Source organism: Mustela nivalis (genome assembly GCF_964662115.1).
Source record: "Mustela nivalis genome assembly, chromosome: 20".
NCBI lineage: Eukaryota > Metazoa > Chordata > Mammalia > Carnivora > Mustelidae > Mustela > Mustela nivalis.
This window is the reverse complement of record NC_139039.1, coordinates 15,470,632-15,490,428: the sequence shown is the minus strand read 5'-3', so window position 1 is coordinate 15,490,428 and position 19,797 is coordinate 15,470,632. Positions and strand designations below refer to the sequence as shown.

General features: G+C 40.5%; 1 protein-coding gene across 10 annotated transcripts in view; it reads left to right on the top strand.

The window, feature by feature from the left end:
• FAT1 (FAT atypical cadherin 1) overlaps window positions 1–19,797 on the top strand; it is a 126,987-nt gene that overhangs the window by 53,508 nt on the left and 53,682 nt on the right. For all 10 annotated transcript variants that reach the window (XR_014306629.1, XM_082715047.1, XM_082715044.1 and 7 more), the window contains exon 3: window positions 1,862–2,176. Coding sequence is in view for 9 of the 10 variants with exons in the window: in XM_082715047.1 (XP_082571173.1) it covers window positions 1,862–2,176 (315 nt within the window). In the remaining variant the exon portion in view is untranslated. The remainder of the gene's footprint in view (window positions 1–1,861; window positions 2,177–19,797) is intronic.

Below are 19,797 nucleotides of genomic sequence, written 5' to 3'. Positions count from 1 at the left end.
TGCAATCCTAATAGAGAGAGCGTTCTGTTATTCCCTGACTTCTGTGTATCCATTGATGGGGCCAATGAAAGGAGAAACTAGAGATTATTTTTCCTTGGTCACTAAGGACGCTGTTCTTTCAGGGTAAAGACAAGTAGAACTTTACTAATTTAGTGAACAGATTGGGTATGCATAGACTATGTTTGGTACAGACAAAAAGGAAAACATGTTGAGCTTTTCTGACCATTACCTCTGTTGCACAGGGAAACCAGTTAGCTCCTTTTTATTTAAGAGTTGTGAGGCTTTGTTCATTATTTCTAGGAGTATTACAGATCCATTTTGGGCATTTGCTAATAAGACTTAATGAAACAGTTGGAACTAAGTATGCTTTCTGAATAGCAGTACTCATTTCATGATCATTTATTTCATATTTTAATATTTAGTTAAGTTTGGTATTTATAACTTATAAACCTTTGGGAAATGTTCGATATAATGATGTGACATTCAAAACAAATGAGTTTTTGAGATTTTAATTACTTCACATAAGCAAAGATTTACATTTATGCAGTGATCAAAAAGTAACACATACAGATTTATGTTTGGTTGAGATAAATACTGTTTCATTTCTCAGTGCAGATTAAATTGACGTTTGTTCTTTTTCCTGTACTATTTTGCATTAAGTGGGACACCTGTAATGCTAGAGTTGTAGAATTTCCAAAGTCCAACCTGGACCATAGTGTTGAAACCCCAAAAGTAGCATTCATTCAGAATGATTAATGCACAAGGAAAAAAATACCGTGATATATTTTGGGAAAGCCAAAGGACAGGATAACAGGATAAATTGAATAAAAAGGTGGGATTTGCCCAAGAGTAATGGATACTTTCATTTTATCATCACCCTGGAAGTGGTTAATCCTGGGATGAAGTAAGGTTTTGACTGGCTTTAGTGGCTGGGCCAGAACATGACAGACATGTTAACCCGCTTCTTCGTAATCCCGTAATTCACCTTTTACTGGTTAATTTAGTAGGAAATGTGTTGTAGTTTGGGTCCCAGTGGAGGGACTTTCTGTACCAACTTCAGTTAAGGCATCTGTTCGTGTTTGTTCATTTAATATTATTGGCCCTGGGTCAGGTGCTGTCCTGGTACTCAAGAAGGATGTGACCTCTGCCCTTGGGGATCTTACTTTGTCCTGGGACACTTTATTTAGCACACTGGTTGTCTTGCCATTAGCTTAAGGGGATTAAACGGTTTCATTCTGTACACAAGAGACTTGAGCAGACCTTTATTCGGGACTTGGAGGGGTCGTGCTCTGCAGGGTGTGTAGACCAGACTGCCATGTGTGGAGCAGCATCGCTGCAGCCTCCGTATCTCAACTCTGGCGGTGGCCATGGGAATGCAGTGTGGGAAGCAGGGGCTGCTAGGCCATGGGGACTCTGATCTGGGACACGGCTTTTTGATTTAGAGGTCCCTGATGGACCTCCAGGAAAACCTGCAAATTTCATCTTCGGAAGCACAGAGTGTCGGGCCATTAGCTGATCTCTTAGTGCCCATCTCACTGCTTTTCTCGAGACTTAAATGACACATTCTTCATAGAGTGTTCTGCATAGTGCCTGACCCCTAACACTAATAACGACGAACACTTTTACAGCTGATACTATTTGCCAAGCACTCTTCTGATTGTTAATATGTCTATTCACTCATTTAATCAACCTGTAAACATGCGTTCCATGTTCTAGGAAGAAACAGAGGCACAATGATGTTAGGCAACTTGTCCAAGGTCTCTCAGCTGTAAGCGACACATAAGCCCTTGAGAAATGAAAATTGTTATTTGGGTTGACCCTGGGTCCATTGTTGTTGACGTGTCGTCGTCTTTCTTTACAGGTGTCATAGAGACTTCAGAGCGACTGGACCGGGAGTCCACCTCCCACTACTGGCTCACGGTCTATGCAGCGGATCGGGGTGTCGTGCCTCTCTCTTCGTTTATCGAGATCTACATAGAGGTTGAGGATGTCAATGACAACGCACCACAGACGTCAGAGCCTGTTTATTATCCAGAAGTAATAGAAAATTCTCCCAAGGATGTATCTGTGGTGCAAATAGAGGCATTTGATCCAGATTCTAGCTCTAATGACAAGCTGATGTACAAAATAACGAGTGGAAATCCACAAGGATTTTTTTCAATACATCCTAAAACAGGTATGTGGTAATGGTATTGTGTGAAATGTTTATGCTTACACTTCTTGATACGGGGAAGTTAAGAATTTTCTAAATTTACCACGTTTCTTTATTTTGATAAATCATTTCCCTCTTGAGTTATTCAGAACAAGGCTTTATTTCCAGATGAGAATTAAGTCCAAATGTTTTTCTTTATCCCCTTTGAAGTTGTCTTTATAGAGCTTACTTTATCGCTTTGCTCATTAGTAGAATTTTACTTAAGGGGAAAAAAACAAATACAGTGTTTTAATAATAGCTCCTAAGTTAGTGGTCTGTCTTAAACTTCCTGCAAATTCTACTGCTGCTAAGTATTCCAATTTTCTGAAGTCTGCATTTTATGAAGAATTATCAAAGGAATTTATTTCACAATTCATAGTATTTTTCTGTGTGGTTTTAGCATTTTTTCATAAAGCAGTGCCATGACTCTACAACCTAGAGGGGATCAAGATTAAACGTTTTTCAAATTGGGAGCAGTTACTTTTTTGAACTGACGCATCAAGTTTTCCTGATTTCCCCAGGTTGTTTCCCGCCTGCTTGTAAGTGGAGAGTTCCTCGACTCCAAAATCCTCTTCCAAAATCCTTATCAACTTTTAATCTTTGTTCTTTTACATTTGACAGCACCTCTGATTTTTTTCCTCCAATCTTGCTTCATTTCTCTCTTTCTCTCTCTCTGTCTCTCACCCCCCCCACCCCAACACATAGCTTCCCTGTAACAACCATTTATATCATACTCTTTGACTTCTTGATCACAGTTAAGGCAGAATCGCCGTATGACATTGAGAGGACAGTTTATTTGTAGGAAAGAAAACTTATCAGATAGATCACTGGCCTATGAACATAGGGATGTTTCAGTGATGCGGTACTTTTCAGTAGAATCTGGTTAACAGAAAATTCTGAAGAGGGAGATTGACTGAAATGCATGTACATTCCCCGGTCATGTCTTTGCTAATTCTGTCTTTTTCATAATTCTAGGGGAGTTGGTGTGTTTAGTTACTGGGTTGTCTATTTCATACATTAAGGAAGTAATATACAAAAATCAGAATTAAGGAGGTATTCCCTACTTCCTTACCAGTCTTTGCTGCCTCCCCCTTTTTCTTTGTAATGTTCTTTGTCGAACTCTTGGCAACTCTTCAAGCAATTCTTGAGATAGAAAGAAGCTTGAGGTTAGTATCTCTGTACCAAAGCTGCTGTACAAAGATACTGGGTAGAAATCAGTGTGCATGTTTTTTCTCTTTAAAAAAAAAAAAAGTTAAAATATTGATTTTTTTAAAACCTCTTGTCATTCATAGAGTCCGTCCTGATTGTTGAAAGTAAACTTAAGTGCAAGATTTATCGAGAATCTGCATGAGATTCTCTTTTTGCCCCTCCCCACTATGCATGCACACTCTTTCTAAAAAAATTTAAATGATTTAAGAATGATTGAGCTGACAAAGTACAACATCCGTTCATAATAAAAAACCTGCAAAGTTAAAAACAAAGTTAAACAAACAAAAAAACAAAGTTAAAAACAACAACAACAACAAAGTTTTGAGGGAACATCCCTTAACATAATAAAGGCCTTATATGAAAGCTTATATCATTCTTAATCGTGAAAAAGTAAGAGCTTTTCCCCTACTAAGGTCAGGAACAAGACAGGGATGTCCACCCTCACCATATCTACTCAGCATAGTATTAAAAGTCCTAGCCACAGCAATCAGATAACAAAAAAGAATAATACAAGGCATCTAGATGGGTACCAGAAAGTAAAACTCTCATATTTGCTGATGACATATACAGAAAAACCTAAAGATTCCACCAGAAAACTGCTAGAACTAGTAAATGAATTTAGCAAAGTCACAAGGTACAAAATCAATGTATAGAAATCTGTTGCATTTCTATACACCAGTAAGGAAGCAGGAAAAAGAAAAAAAATAAGAAAACAATCCTGTTTACAATGGCACTCAAAATAATAGGATACCTAGGGATAAACCTAATCAAAGAGATAAAAGACCTATACTCTGAAAACTATAAAAAACTAATGAAAGAAATTGAAGATGACACAAAGAAATAGAAAGATATCCTATGATCATGAATGGGAAGAACAAATACTGTTAAAATGTCTATTTACCCAAACCAGTCTGCACATTTAATGCAGTCCCTTTCAAAGTACCAACAGCATTTATCATAGAGGTAGTACAAACAGTCCTAAAATTTGTATGGAAACATAGATGATCCTGAATAAGAAAAGCAGTCTTGAAAAAGAGAAGGAAAGCTGGAGGCATCACAATTTCAGACTTCAGTTCTATTACAAAGCTGTATGGTACTGGTGCAAAAACAGACACATGCATCAGTGGAGCAGAGTAGAAAACCTAGAGATAAACCTACAGCTGTATGATCAATTAATCTTTGACAAAGCAGGAAAGAACACCCAGTGAAGAAAAGACAGTCTTTTCAAAAATTGGGGTCAGGAAACTGGACAACCACACACAGAAGAATGAAACTGGACCACTTGCTTATAGCACAGACAAAAATAAATTCAAAATGGATGAAAGACCTAAATGTGAGACCTGAAACCATAAAAGTCCTAGAGGAGAACACAGGCAGTAACCTCTTTGACATTGGCCATAGCAGCTTTTTTCTAGATATGTCTCCCGAGGCAAGGGAAATAAAAGCAAAACTAATCTGTTGGGACTGCATCAAATAGACAGCATTTGCACAGCAAAGGAAACCAAACGAAAAGGCAACCTAAAGAATAGGAGAAGATCTCTACGAATCACATAGCTGATAAAGGGCTAGTATCCAAAATCCCCAAAACAAGTAATCCAGTTTAAAAATGAGCAGAAGACGTGAACAGACATTTCTCCAAAGAAGACATCCAGATGGCCAACAGATCCATGAGTAGATGGTCAACCTCACTCCTCATGAGGGAGATACAGTTCAAAACTACAATGATACCTCACCTCACATCTGTCAGATTGGCTAAACAGGAAACAACAGGTGATGGCGGGGATGTGGAGAAAAAGGAACCCTCCTGCACTGTTGGTGGGAATGCAAACTGTGCAGCCACTCTAGAAAACAGTATGGAGGTTTCCTCAGAAAGTTAAAAAACGAAAAAAAAAAAAAAAAAACACAGGGACACCTGGGTGGCTCAGTCAGTTGGGCATCTGCCGTCCACTCAGGTCATGATTCCAGAGTCCTGGGATCAGTGTTGCTCAGGCTTCCTTGCTCAGCAGGGAGCCTGCCTCACCCTCTACTTGCCCCCGCCCCAAAACCCACTTGTGTGCTCTTTTTCTCTTTCTGAAAATAAAATCTTTAAAAATAAAAGTTAAAAAAAATAGAACTGTCCTATGACCCAGCGATTGCACTACTGGGTGTTACCCAAAAAATACAAAAACACTAATTCAGAGGGAAACCTGCATCCCAATGTTTACAGCAGCATTATTTACAATAGCCAAACAACAGAATCCACTCAGTTGTTCATCCATAGGCAAGCAGATGAAGAAGTGATATGTATACACACACACACACACACACACACAGGAATATTATTCAACTGTTAAGAAAAATGAAATCTTGCCATATGCAACAACAACATGGATGGAGCTAGAGAGTATATATAGTATATATAGTAAGTCTGACAGATAAAGACAAATACTGTACTATCTCGTATGAGGAACTTAAGGGGAAAAAAACAAATAAGCAAAGAAAAAAAAGAGCCAGAGAGAGATAAACCAAAAAACAGACTTTTAATTATAGAGAACAAATGGATGGTTCCTTGAGGGCAGGCAGGTGTGTGTGGGGGGGTGGGGAATGTGTGAAACAGGTGACAGGGATTAAAGAGTACACTTACCGTGATGAAACAGAATGAAGACCGAAAAATAAATTGAAAAGAATAATTGAGCCGTCTACGAATTTAATTACAGAAGAGAGAAGGGGGATCTGAGAGTTGTTTGGAAGCGCTGGGAGGAGGGCTGGAATAAGAGATTATACAGGGACGTGGAGACGTGGAGACTGGCATTCACATCTGTAAATGATTCACCAGAGGCTTGTTGAAGCAGCCTAGTTGCGGACTGGTTATTCACCGCACAAGTGGTAACCAAGTTCAGCTTCGTTTTGGTGAAGTAAAATGAAAGAAAATGAAGCCAAAAAATTAGAAGGCACTATGAAACATCAAAGAAAAAAGATAAGTTTATAAAAATTTCACAGGATTTTGGAGTCAAACTGGGAGACAAGAAATCTAGAAGTTAAACCTTTGAGGTGATGATTCAGGAATAGAACTACCCCTGATTTTACAGTTGTTCCATGAATTCGACTTTAAAATGCTTTCCTTTTTGTCTTGTTTTCTCTCTCTTAGATTAGGGTGAGTCCTCTGGGCAGAGACAGGCAAACAAACGAGCAGTAAATGTCTTTGTGAATCTCTGAGCCAGGACTCTGGGTCTGGGCACAGTGTGTAATTAAGGAGAAGAAGAAAGACGCTGAAATTGCTGGTGTCGGTTAGAGCTGCTTCGAAACCTTGCTTCTCTCCGGGCCTCCGAAATGACCGCTCCACTGCTCTGCGGGTGTGTCTCGCGGAAATGTGATTAATGTGGCATTGCGGCTTCCTCTTACGGCTCTCATTCCTGACAGCTCTTAGGTGGGCTGTCTGCAGAGACTTCTTGATCTTCAGGGAGAATAGACCCCTTCCGGGAGTCCACGGCTTGCTCCGGAGCCCGTGGGTGGAAAGCTGTGCATCCCGCTGTCGGCACGGCAGGAGCAAATTGAGGACTACAAGGAGACTTTATTTCTTTATGAGTTGAAGATAGATAATAGTGGGGAATAACTATAGTTAGAACACAAGGATGTTTTTGTTGTGAAATATATTACAAACTGCATGGTTAGTAAAAGAGTCTAACCATTTTACAAGTTGAGTAAAGTCTCTAAAGATCAGGAAGTAAGTGTATTTTAGCTCGGACATTACTAAAGGTTAAATCTAACTTTGCAAGGCCTGTCTCCAGATGATTCTGTTCTCCCAACTCAGCAGAAACTTTGAGCCTGATCCTCAGGGCCCAAACTGCAGTGCTTTAAAGTATACATCTTGCTCAGAACGTTCAAAGCAGACCTGTTTTTAATGGGTAGATCGGTATTATTGGAGGCCAGATTGTGGAAGCTGATGAAAGAGTCTAGTAGAATGAAGTTCCCCTGATTTACCGACCATAACACCACCTGGAGACCCTAAATCATGTTCCTAAATAATTAATGGCTGAGTGAGAAAGTCACTGGGCTGGAAATCCAGAGATCTGGGCGGCAGTGAGGCTCTCACCTCTGGGATCGTGGGGAAAACTGCTTCCAGGTCCTTCCGTCTTGTGATTAGTGATGAGTTTTTGCACGCCTGTTGAGGGACGTCTACACACAGTGCAGACCACTCAGAATCATTCATGGGAGAGAGGTCTCTGCCCCTTCCATTTGCACGGGCTACATTTGCCCTGTTCACTGTGCATAAGATAATCAAGGTTTTGGTAGGTTGATGCAGGATAAACACACTTGATGGAATAAAATGAATCTACCTGCTCCTTAGTGGTAAACATCAGTTTAGGACCCTGGTGATATATCAGAATGTGCAACAGACTCAAGAAAGCCTAAATTCATTGTTATTCAAGTCATTTGTTTTTTTTTTTTTTTTTTTTAAGATTTTATTTATTTATTAGAGAGAGAGAGCGAGCACAGGCAGACAGAGGCAGAGGGAGAAGCAGGCTCCCTGCCGAGCAAGGAGCCCGATGCGGGACTCGATCCCAGGATGCTGGGATCATGACCTGAGCTGAAGGCAGCTGCTCAACCAACTGAGCCACCCAGGTGTCCCAAGTCATTTGTTTTTCCATCGAGTCCTTCCTGAGCCTCTCTTCTGTATACAGCACCTTAAGAGATGCTTTGAAAGTTCATCTGCATGAGTGAAATGGCAAAGGGGAACCTGTGGGGTACTGGATAGCGTGGCCCCAAGCTCAGATGGACACCTCCGGAGGAGGTGAGAAACAGAGTGATGGGGTAAGTGTAGTTAGGAGGATGAGGCCCCCGGAACAGGTTACTGCGCTGGTTTTGAAGGTGGGGAAATGGGTGGCTGGAGAAGAGGTACGGGGTGCTTGTCCTGGTGGGGGGCACTTTGATGGTGATAATGACTAGCAGCCACACGATGAAGTTAGAGCAGTGTGTGGGAGAGTGGCTGCGCGTGCTGGAAAACCTTCAAACCAGAACAACAGCTCAAAGACAAGATGTATGGTGGGTTTTTTTGTGGTTTTTTTTTTAAATTTCTTTTAAGATTTTATTTATTTATTTGTTAGAATGAGAGATCACCAACAGGGGGAACCCTAGGCAGAGGGAGAAGCAGACACCCTGCCGAGCAGAGAGCCCAATGCAGGACTCAGTCCCAGGACCCGGGGGTCATGACCTGAGACAAAAGCAGATGCTTAACCAACTGGGCCACCCAGGCATCCCAGTATTTATGCTATTTTTATAAATAATGACCTATTTTCAAGAATGTGGCTGTAATTCTTCGGAACTTTTGATAACATCTGAATCAGATGACCTCACCAACTCATTTTGGAGAGGAAGGGAATGTGTCCGCAGTGCTTTTTTTCTCCTTTTGTCAGAGTAGGACAAATATTTTTTTGAAAAGCAAAACAAAACAAAAAAAAACCGTTCCTAGGACTGGATTTGATACTCTGAATTTTAGGTTCAAATAGCACGTTTGAATCAACATTTTTGAATTTTTTTTTTAAGATTTTATTTATTTATTTGACAGAAATCACAAGTAGAGAGGCAGGCAGAGAGAGAGAGAGAGGGAAGCAGGCTCCCTGCTGAGCAGAGAGCCCGATGCGGGACTCGATCCCAGGACCCTGGGATCATGACCTGAGCCGAAGGCAGCGGCCTAACCCACTGAGCCACCCAGGCGCCCCTGAATTTTTTTTTTTAAATCTTCTGAAGTTGTTGGTTGTTTTTTTTTGTTTGTTTGTGTGTGTGTGCGTGTGTGCGCGCACGCTTGATTATGATACCAGGAATTGTCTTCTGCATCTCAGATGGTTCTTTTTTTTTTTAATTTAAAGACTTTATATATTTATTTATTTGTCAGAGAGGGAGAAAGCACAAGTAGGCAGAGGCAGAGAGAGAAGCAGGCTCCCTGCTGAGCAAGAAGCCCCACATGGGACTCGATCCCAGGACCCTGGGATCATGACCTGAGCCGAAGGCAGCGGCTTAACCAACTGAGCCACCCAGGCGTCCCATCTCGGATGGTTTTTACGTTAAGTAGGAGGGCAGAGCTTTTCTTTCCCAGGATGAATAAGCAGAAGAGACTTGCTCTGTTTTCCTTTGCTGACACACACACTTCTTTGACGCCATGAATTTATGTAACATGTTTTGTTTGAATATGTCCAATTTCAGAGTAAATTCACTCCCCCCCCACCCCAAATTGACCCCCACCTTTCCTCTGGCAACAGTCAGTTCTCTGTCTTCAAGAGACTTTGTTAAATTTGCTTCTTTTAACTTAAATCCTGCCATTGCTTGTGGGAGACAGACAAGAGCAGAGAATGTTAGATTGTCTGAGCCTCGGCAGCCCTAGCTCCTGCAGACCCTTCATGGCTTCTTGTGTCAAGGACAGTGAAGAAGGGGGTCCTGAACAAAAGGAACTAGTGTGCACCTCACAGGTTTCATGATTTACGAGTAGCCTCAGGAAACGGAAACCACCCGAGCAGAGCAAAATGTCTTTATATTCATTGTTAACAATTTTACTTCTGAGGAGTGAAAGGCTACTTTCATAATCAGCACATAATTTTGAAGTGTTACTTTTGTGCATGGGTGTGCTTTAGAAAAGACCAAAGTTATAGTCTCTCATCTGTTTATTTGGTATTTTCAAGTTTTGGATACGAAGCAAGAAGTGCTCTTTTTTTTTTAAAGTTACACTGAAGTCTAACTGACACACATTTAAAGTCAGCCATTCGATAAATTTTGGCATAGCAATACAACTATGAAACCATTCCCACACGCAAGCAGTGAATGCGTCTGACTCTTCCAGAAGATTCCCTGGCCTCCTTGTATCTTTCTATAACCCTCGCCCCAACCTTGCCCCCATCCCCATGCAACCGCTCATCTGCTTTGGGTCACTGTGTATGAGTGTGCATTTCCTAAAGCTTTAGGTAAATAGACTAGGTAAAGAGAATGTATACTCTTTTTTTCTTGGTTAAGTGTCTTGGATTTAGCATATTTGAGATTCATGCATGTGGGAGTGAGTACCAAAAGTACGTTTCTTTTTATTGCTGAATATCCTTTGCAGAGACACACTATAATTTACCCAGTCACCTGTTGATGGGCATTTGTGTCCTTGCACTTTATGGCTGCTGCAAATAGAGCTACTGGGAACATTTGAGATTAAGTCTTCCTGCGGATCTGTACCTCCATTTCTCGCCCCTTTCCTCTGGGCGTGGACAGTCGTCTAGAAACTGTCTTGAGGCTGTAAGCTGGAATGTTTGTAGGTCTTGCCTTGTTTGTTTCCCATCTCAGGGATGGCTTGCTGTCTTTGTTTGATACCTGGTGTTCCCATAAACCTTTACTTCATTTATTTTGTCTGTTTTGTTTGTATATTTCCTGGTGGAGGGTAAATCTGATCCCCTGGCTGGAAGTGGAAGTTCAACTATTGCTTTTTAATTGGGGGGAAAAATGGCTTACTTAATTTAGAACTGCCATAAATATGTCTGTACCTTTAAATTAAATCTCATGTAATAAGTAGTAGGAGTCTTCTTAGCCGTGTGTGTGTGTTTTAAGGAGTGAAAATTGAGTTTCTAGATTTATCTTAAGCAGAAACTTAGCAACATTTGGGGTATGTTTCTAGAGTTTGTAGAGATACAGATCACTGTACACTTTGGTCCACAAAATTGCATCACAGTATTGTATCTAATGCCCAGAATGGTGATTCTCAAGTTCTGGCTGGTACCAGTCATTCTCTCTGTGTTCTGTTTACTAAGAATGGAAAGCAGATGTGTGTTTGAGTGTCTGTGCTTGCATGCATGCCTGTGTGTGTATAACCTACTTCCTAAATTACTGGTTAGAAATGGGTAATGCATTCAGAGTACAAAATTCAGAAGGTACCCAAAAAAATCCAGTGAAAATTTTTGTTCCTTTTAAATTCCGTAGACATTCTGTTTCCTTTATTAGTATGTTAACTATGTCATATTTTCTATGTCTTTGATGCTCTCGTGTCTAGGGCCCCCCCTGACCTGGGCAGAGACTCCCCCACGGACTAGCCAGCTTTAGAGAAAGCAAACGATCCACTTTTCATATGCACAGTAGCCCATCCAGAGCCCTGCTTGGAATCCCTTCTTCACAGAGCTGCACTGTACCCGAGCCCTTTCTCTCCACCTGCCTTCATCTCCCAGGCTCAGGTTCCAGGCAGCCCTCTCTGCTCCAGAGCCCACTGAAATAATTGAAACCAGCCAGTTGACCTGCTGGTGCTGCTTTGTTTATTTTGTAGAACCCGCAACAGAATCTCTTGCCCATGCTTTCTCCTCCTTCCTTCTTCCTCCTGGCCCATGTGGTGGGTCCCTGGGTGCCCGCCCTGTGGTATGGTGTGGCCTGGTGTGTCCTCTCTCTGGGAATTGTAATAGATGACCTCTTCAGTGACCGTGGTCTCTTGACTTTTTGGCCTCATCATACTTGACTGATAAAATCTACATTTTGAAACATCTAGAGGAAACTAGTGTTTGCAGTTTCTTTCCCTTCTATACAACCAAGAAGTCCTATTATTTTTTTCTCCTTTTTCTAAACAGGTACCAGCATAAGACACATAGTGATACTTCTCTTGGGTTTTCTCTTATCTGTAGTAGGTGATGCTGCGCTTTAGGAAAGTGGTTTTATTTATGGATGGACTTTGCCACATTGTTATAGGAATATATGTGCATATCCACATCAATTTCAACACCCATTTTGCTGATCCAGTGGTTTTACGCTGTCTAGTAAATATGTTTTTTAGATCTTCTCATCTGCTGATATGCGTCTTCCTGTTGGGAACAAATAAACTGAGAACAATTTTTTTTTTTTAAAGATTTTATTTTATTTATTGAGAACAATTTTTATGGTTAAAAATAAATGCATCAGAAAAGTTTGTTAAGTAAAACTAGAGGCATTATTTTTTAATATATGCATGTGAGCTTATGTAATTACTGTATGTCTACATGTGCATAATAGAAGGATTTAGGCTCTTTGATAGGTGTTGGATCTGTTTGGAATTTTAAATGGTTTAAAAAAAAGAGTTTGAGGCTTTTGGCTATTTTCTTAGCGTTTCCTTTATCAATTCTGTAGAGCTAAAATCTCAGGTCTTTTGGAGGTTGATCTCATCTCATTATTGGATCTGGAGCACAAACCACAGTTTGAATCTTGTAAGTCCTGCTGCTTCTCTCTCTTTGGGCTGATTTCCATCAGGCTCTCTCATGCCTGTTGCCTTTTAGCTTTGAGCTTGAAAAAGACCGCCAAAGAGAAACCAGCAAACTGTGGCTTCCCTTCTTTTGCCCCCTTCTGTGCTGTTCTCTGATCTTTCCTGGACCCCTCTTCCACCCTGCCACCATCCCTTGACCTCACTTTTAGATCAAGCCGGGACAAAACTTTCGTTAGAAGTCAGAGGGGCCAGTGATGAGTGTAGCTCATTATGTGTTAGGTGCCTTGTGCTTTAGAGGTTATAGGGAGCCTCACATACTTCTTGAGAAGGAGCCCTGTGAGACGGCCAGAGAGTGCAAACAGTACCAGGAGTCGGCTGCCTTTCCCATGTGTGTTTTTCCCATTTCACACATCATCCCACGACTTCAGAGAGGTAAAGACACCTGGGGGTTGACACCAGAAAGGCACATCTCCCCTAACTGCTGCTTTTGGAAGCACAGTCCCTCCCATGTTCACTCGTTCACTTGCTGTGGCCTGGGGTTTGGGACGTAAATGTGCTTTGGAGCCAGTTTTTCTGTAACTTCTCTGTTCTTTGTATTGAGGAATTCCTGCATGACATAATGGTTGGTTTTGAGGCTGATCTTACTTCTGTGATATTTTTAGACTGAAAGGCATGAAGTTTCTAAATAACACTAGATGTTTAAACTTAGTTTCATTAACCATGTATTGCAGGGGATGTTAAACTTTTTCTGTAAAGGGCGAGGGAGTAAATATTTTAGGCTTTGTAGACCATCCAGTCTGTCACTGAGTGAAAGCAACCTTAGACAGAATGGAAATGAATGGGCACGGCTGGGTTCCAATAAAACTTTATTTATGGACATTGAAATTAGAGTTTCATGTATTTTTCATGTGTCTCAATATATTCTTCTTGTGGGTTCTTTTTCTTCCCCCAACCCTTTAAGAATGGTAGAAGCCATTCTTAGCTTGCAAGCCGAACAAAATCCAGTTGAGGTAGATTTCTGGCTCCTGATACGTTGATGTATTTACTAGTTGGACTAGTTAAGTTGTTGATTTGTTTCTCAGGGTAGACTATTTGATCAAGTAAAACTTGAGAATCTTTCCCATTGCTAAGCAATGAATACTTACAAACAGAATCTGTGTTTTTCTTCTCTGTGTTATTAAAATTATTTTTCAAAGAATAGTAGTTAGGATATTTGTTATCACGGTCAAAGTCTCAGGTACGATTTAGCAAGTTGATGACAGATTATGAGATCTCCTCTGTGGGGGAAAAAAAGCCTATTTCTCATTAGAAAATATTTCCAGGTTTTGAGATTTTCACACTTTTTTTTTTTTTTTGATGCTGCCGTGTCCTGTTAGAAGTACTTCAGAGCTTGAAATTCCAGCTCTCACAATTGACTATTATGTTTACGTATCAAATCTTGAATACTTCCTCCGTTTTTGTTTCCTTTCCCTCATTCTGAGTTAAGATATTCATGGCCCCAAGTACCAGATGACGGCTTGTGCTTTGTAGAGGACAGCTTTATACAGGGCCCTGTTTTTCATTCATTTATTTATATGTAGGATGGACTATTTAATGTAGAATTATTTTAAATTCAGGATGAGACAGATTTATTTGATTACAGATAGATTTGGTGCTGTTTATATAAATTAGGTACATATATATGCCTGTGTATGTGTATAGTTGATGTGTAGTAATCCCTAACGTGTGGTAAAGACTTGAAATTCTGTGACTCCCAGGTTTGCAGGTAAGCTGGGTACTCATCTGTGTTTTAGTCCAGTAGCACACGGCCACTGTTTTGTTTTGTTTTTATCTTCTTCTTCTCAAAGCCAATGGCATTTTATGTGGCTGGAACAGGAGGCCGAACAAAGTGCAATAGGAAGTAGCTACAGCTGCAAACAACTTCCAAGGGTTTCCGGTACCATTTGATAACCACAAAGGAAGGAAATAAAGGGCCAGTCACTTTACAGAAGCAGGAATTTATTTAAGGAGGGGGAAAAAGTTTACCAATGTGTAGTCTTTTGCCAAAGGAGCAGATATTTTAAAGAAGAATCTTTAGATTTTTTTCTTACCTGTTCCCCGAGTTTATTTTTTTATTTTATAGTGAAATGAAAAAAGAGACTGAAGTAAGGTTGTATTCACTGCCTTTTTTGCCCACGTTGAAGTAGATACTCCTAAAATCTGTTCATCTTAAGTCCTTAGTATAAGTTTGTTTTTTATTTTTTTTAAGATTTTATTTATTTATTTGACAGATCATAAGTAGGCAGAGAGGCAGGCTGGAGGTGGCGGAAGCAGGCTCCCCACTGAACAGAGAGCCCGATTCGGGGTTCGATCCCAGGACTCTGGGATCATGATCTGAGCCGAAGGCAGAGGCTTAACCCACTGAGCCACCCAGGCGCCCCATTAAGATTAAGTTTTAATAAGGGGTATTCTGGTTTGTTTGTTTGTTTGTTTGATTTTTTTCCATGTGTTACAGACCTGTATTTTAAGATTTTCCATTTATGGGACTTTTTTTGTCAACATGATGTGAGCCTTATGAGATGGACTCTTTCCCTCTCTACCTCTGCTGTATCTGACATTCACAGGAACGTCGGGGCAATTCCCAGTGAATAGCACTGGGCTTTTGATCTTGTGTTTACCTTAGGTTTTAATACCATGAGGTTTCAACGAGAAACAGCCAGTAAAAAGCATTAAAGCCAGTAGAGATTTGGAGACGTCTTGGAGACGTCAGGGTATAAATTCCCAGCCAGCCACTGCCTGTGTGTGACTTTAGATTGGTCGTTTGATTCATTTTATAAGGGTTTTCCCTGGGACTCTGAAAACTTGAGTTGAGTGAGCACCGAGGGCCTTTGCAGCCTTGACAGCCTATGAATAGAATGCCATTTCTGGCTCTCAGCCTAATCCTGCCGGCACCAGGACCGCAGTGATGAACAGTAGCCGCTCAGATGGCCACAGCTGCCGGAGGGGCTCTCGACAGGCTGCGGTTACACATGTTCTTCGAACACCACCTAAATAAAGACGGCGCGGTCCTTCAGAGTGCCTCTGAGCTCATAGTCTGACGCTCCAAGGGGATGGATGTTGAGTGATAAGTCTAGGAAAAATGGAAAGTTCTCTCTTGGCCTGGGAGGTGATCTGTATTTTTAGAATGGAGCTGGGGTAGCGAAGCTCAGCTTCCTGGCCAGTCCTCTCTGCCTTGTCAGCACAAGTGCTTGTCTTCCTGTTTTGGGTGGGCATTCAGTCTTGGCTTAGGGCTTGAGGGCCAGGACCAACCCATATTCATTTCCTATATCCAGTCCTAGAACCACACATGGTACCTGTGGTTCCTGCTTAAGAGTCACTTTACAGTTGACAAAGATTTAAAAAATGGTGGAATTCATATGATTTTCATTTCACCTGTTGGAAGGAGAGTCTTTAAAGTTTTGAACAGAGAAATGCTGTCTTTGGTGTAGGTTCCCTCCCTCTGTCTACCGCATGGTAGTCCTCAGGGCTCAAGCTGGGATCTTTGTAAATTACAGTCATCAGCCTTGACCTGAGAACATTTTCATTTTCTTTTTCTTTCTTTTTTTTTTAATTTAATTTATTAGACACAGCACAAGCAGGAGGGAGAGAGAGAAGCAGACTCCCCTGAGCACAGAGCCCAGTGCAGGACTCAATCCCAGGACCCTGGGATTAATATCTGAGCCAAAGACAGATGCTTAACTTACTGAGCCACCCAGGCACCCACATTTCCCTTTCCCTAAAGCTGGTCGGGAACAAATCTGTCAGATACAGTGTCCCACGGGAAGCCGTTTACTGAGAGACAGGCGTGTGCTACATGGCATTATACGGTTACTGTCTTCTGCTTCCCTGTCTCACTGTTTGCCTGGCTTTAATACTTCATTTTAAAAATGAAAGTAAGCACTAATTGTGTTTCCTCCCTGATGCTCCATACGTGTGATTAGTCCTTATAGTTCTTTAGTAGCTTAATGAACTTAGAGCAGGCTGTAGTGCATCATGGACATTTAAAAAAGAAAAAAAAAAATCATTCAGGAGCCCAGAATTTAAAATACATACCCCATAAAGTTCTGAAATGCTTTTGTTTAACTTCTGACCTCTCATATCTTCTCTATTTATTTTGTAGAGTTAATGTTAATTTTTCCTGGTAGTAGGCATTTTACTGTTTTGTTTTTTTTTTTCTTAACCTATAATGTATGTCAGAGGAATGAGAGGTCATTATGGTTAAACTGGAAAAGATCATTATGGCAAATGTAGGAAAAGCACAGGTAAATTTTTTTCTGACAAAGAATATTTTACTGGGTAAATGGTTTTTGAAACTTTTTTTTCTTATTATTCTCATGGTACCCTGAGGCTTGTGGTGCTTGTTTAATGAACTCTTAAAAGAGCAGCGAGGAAGATTAAAAAAGGTGAGGAGGGTGGAATGCAGCAAGAAATTGTTTCGGTTTATTCAAAATAAAAGGTTTTTTTCTGTCTTGGTTTTTAGTTGAAACAACTTTCTAATTAGGACTTTACATTTTATAGTCATTAAGGTAGTTATTAATAGGGTTACTGAAAAATATTTAGGCATTTTTGTATTTCACTGTTTTACTATGGAGGAAGAAAGAACACGAAAAATAATATATTAAAGATACAACTGATATACAGTATTATATTGCATATTTTATATATTAATTAAAAAGAAGACTTAGCTCATGTGTGGCTCTCAAACAGAGTGGTTTAGGAGAGAGCCTGCTTCCTGTTCCTTTTCAAACACTCTTTGGCTCTAGCAAGCTTAGTTTTTACAGTAAGTACATTTTAGAACATGTGACATATTTCATTAAATTTTAAAATTTAATGTTAAAAAACATGTTAGAGGGGCACGTTGGCACAGTGGCTTGAGCCTCCGACTCTCTATTTGGGCTCCGGTCATGATCTCATGAGTCACGGGATTGAGCCCGATGCATCCGGCTCCTCACTGGGTGTGGAGGCCGCTTCAGATTCTCCCTGTCCCTCTACCCTCTGGCCTCTCCCCTCTCTGTATGAAAAGAAGTAGTATTGAAAAAAATGGTAAAAGATATACTACTATCATATTTCTAAGTCTTAATTTTTTATTATATATGTGGCTAGAGACTCCAGATTTAAAAAGAAAATCCTTTATTTAAGTCCTTCCAGCCTAAGATTAGTTTTCAATCAATAAACACTTTCGTCTTTTCACGCTGATTTTTAAACTATTTTCATGTTTAAATTTCTTTAAACAATGTACTTGTTAAAAATAAAAGATTTCCAGTAAAGAACTGTATTAAGTAAAACATGAAAGTACCTTTTCTTCTCCTCTTCCTTTGGCTCTCTCGTTCCATTTCTCAGAGGTCACCCACTAGTAATTTGAGGTTTAGCCTTTTATGAAGGTGTGTACGCATATTACGTGTCATAGATACATATTTTACCCTTTTAGTTTTTATAACATTTGTCTGACACTTGGCTTGAGCGATGTTGTTTTTATTGCCTACTCACTGGGGTATTATGGTTTTATTGTAATTGTCCTGACTGTTGCTGATTATTAAAGCACATTGAATGTCCTGGGAGCAATCCTTGCTAAGGGAGGGATTGAAAGTAGAAAGGTAGCAATCCCACTTCCAGATCGTAACAACTCCATGTGAGAAATCACCTTGTCCTCACTGAAGATGCCTAAGTCTTAAACTAAATACTTGTTTTACTACCAAATACGCCACAATAAAAGTTCTTAAACTTAGTAAAGAACAGAATATATATTAAAGTGTTTCAGCAAAATCAGTGGAGCAAACGGTTGAAAGTAATAGACCTAAATTGCATGACTATAGTCAAGGGCTCCTCACAATAGAATCGTGATTAGTAAAGCATTGTGGAAAGGATACGGAGTCTTGAGGACATCCACTAGACTGGCTGCTTAGAGGTAACCCTAGATAATGTAGGAAACTCCTGTGTCTTCACTGAATAATTTTGTGGTTGGGTCATTATACATATTAAATATGCAATTATGATCTACACATTCGAGAGTTATTTGTGTGAGCTAAGAGTTTGGGCTCTGGGGTCATATGGACTTAGGGTCACATCTTTGCTTTGCCCGCTTACTAGTCTTGTGACTTTACTCCCTCAAAAGCCTCAAATACCTTAAGATAGTTTGTTAGTAGCTCCCCTGTGGTGTTGCTGTGATTATTCACCTCTATAAAGTGCTTAGCCCAGAGTGGGATCCTCAGAAGCACACCATTAGCATTGCCTAAAAAGTGAGCTATGAGACCATAGTGGGGTTTTTTTTTAATTTTTAACATTTTATTATTTGACAGGCAGAGATCACAAGTAGGCAGAGAGGCAGGCAGAGAGGGAGAGAGGAGGAAGCAGGCTCCCTGCTGAGCAGAGAGGCCAATGTGGGGCTCCATCCCAGGACCCTGAGATCATGACCTGAGCTGAAAACAGAGGCTTTCACTGAGCCACCCAGGCGCCCCGAGACCATAGTTTAATAGTTGTGTATACCTTTTAGGTCTGAGAGCTATTTCCTTAAATGAATTGCACACCTTTGAGGACGTGGGCCTTGTCCTAGGCTTTTACATGTGTGTCTCGGAGTGCCATGTTGGAGGACAACGTTCTGAAAAAAATAGGTTGAATAACTTAAAATGGACTGAACAAGTGGGTGACTTTCAGTTCCTAAGCCTATGACAGCGTCATCACTGTTCATGAACACACATGTCCTTGGTTAATTTTTAGTTCTTAGAAATCATCAGAAACCAAAAATATAGGTTGGTAGAATATTGATTTTTTTTTCCCCCCCTCCCCAAAGTGTTTAATCACAGAGGCTCTTGATTTTTAGGTGTTTGAGTGAGGCTGTAAACTACCAGCCAGGACCAGGTTTCTTCGTCCCCACCTGAGCCCAGTGAGAAAGGAGACTGGGGGAAAGGGACAGTGTAGGGAAGGGAGCGTTGTGGAGCCAGCAGCATGTCCGAATCTTGGACACGTTTGGTTTTCACTCTTTCAGACAGATATTTACAGAACGTAGATTTTGATAGCAAATATATTTGCCATTGAAGACTGCTTCAGATTCTAACCACAGAAAAAGATTTTGAGGATGTAGGTGTCATTTTTTGGTTTTGACAGGGATCCTTTGAAAATTGGATCTTCCCTAAAAGAGCAGAAATGACTTGTGACTATTTAAATGATTTAAGTTAACTTAAAAATTCAGCCACATTTCCAGTGCTTAATGGCCACATAA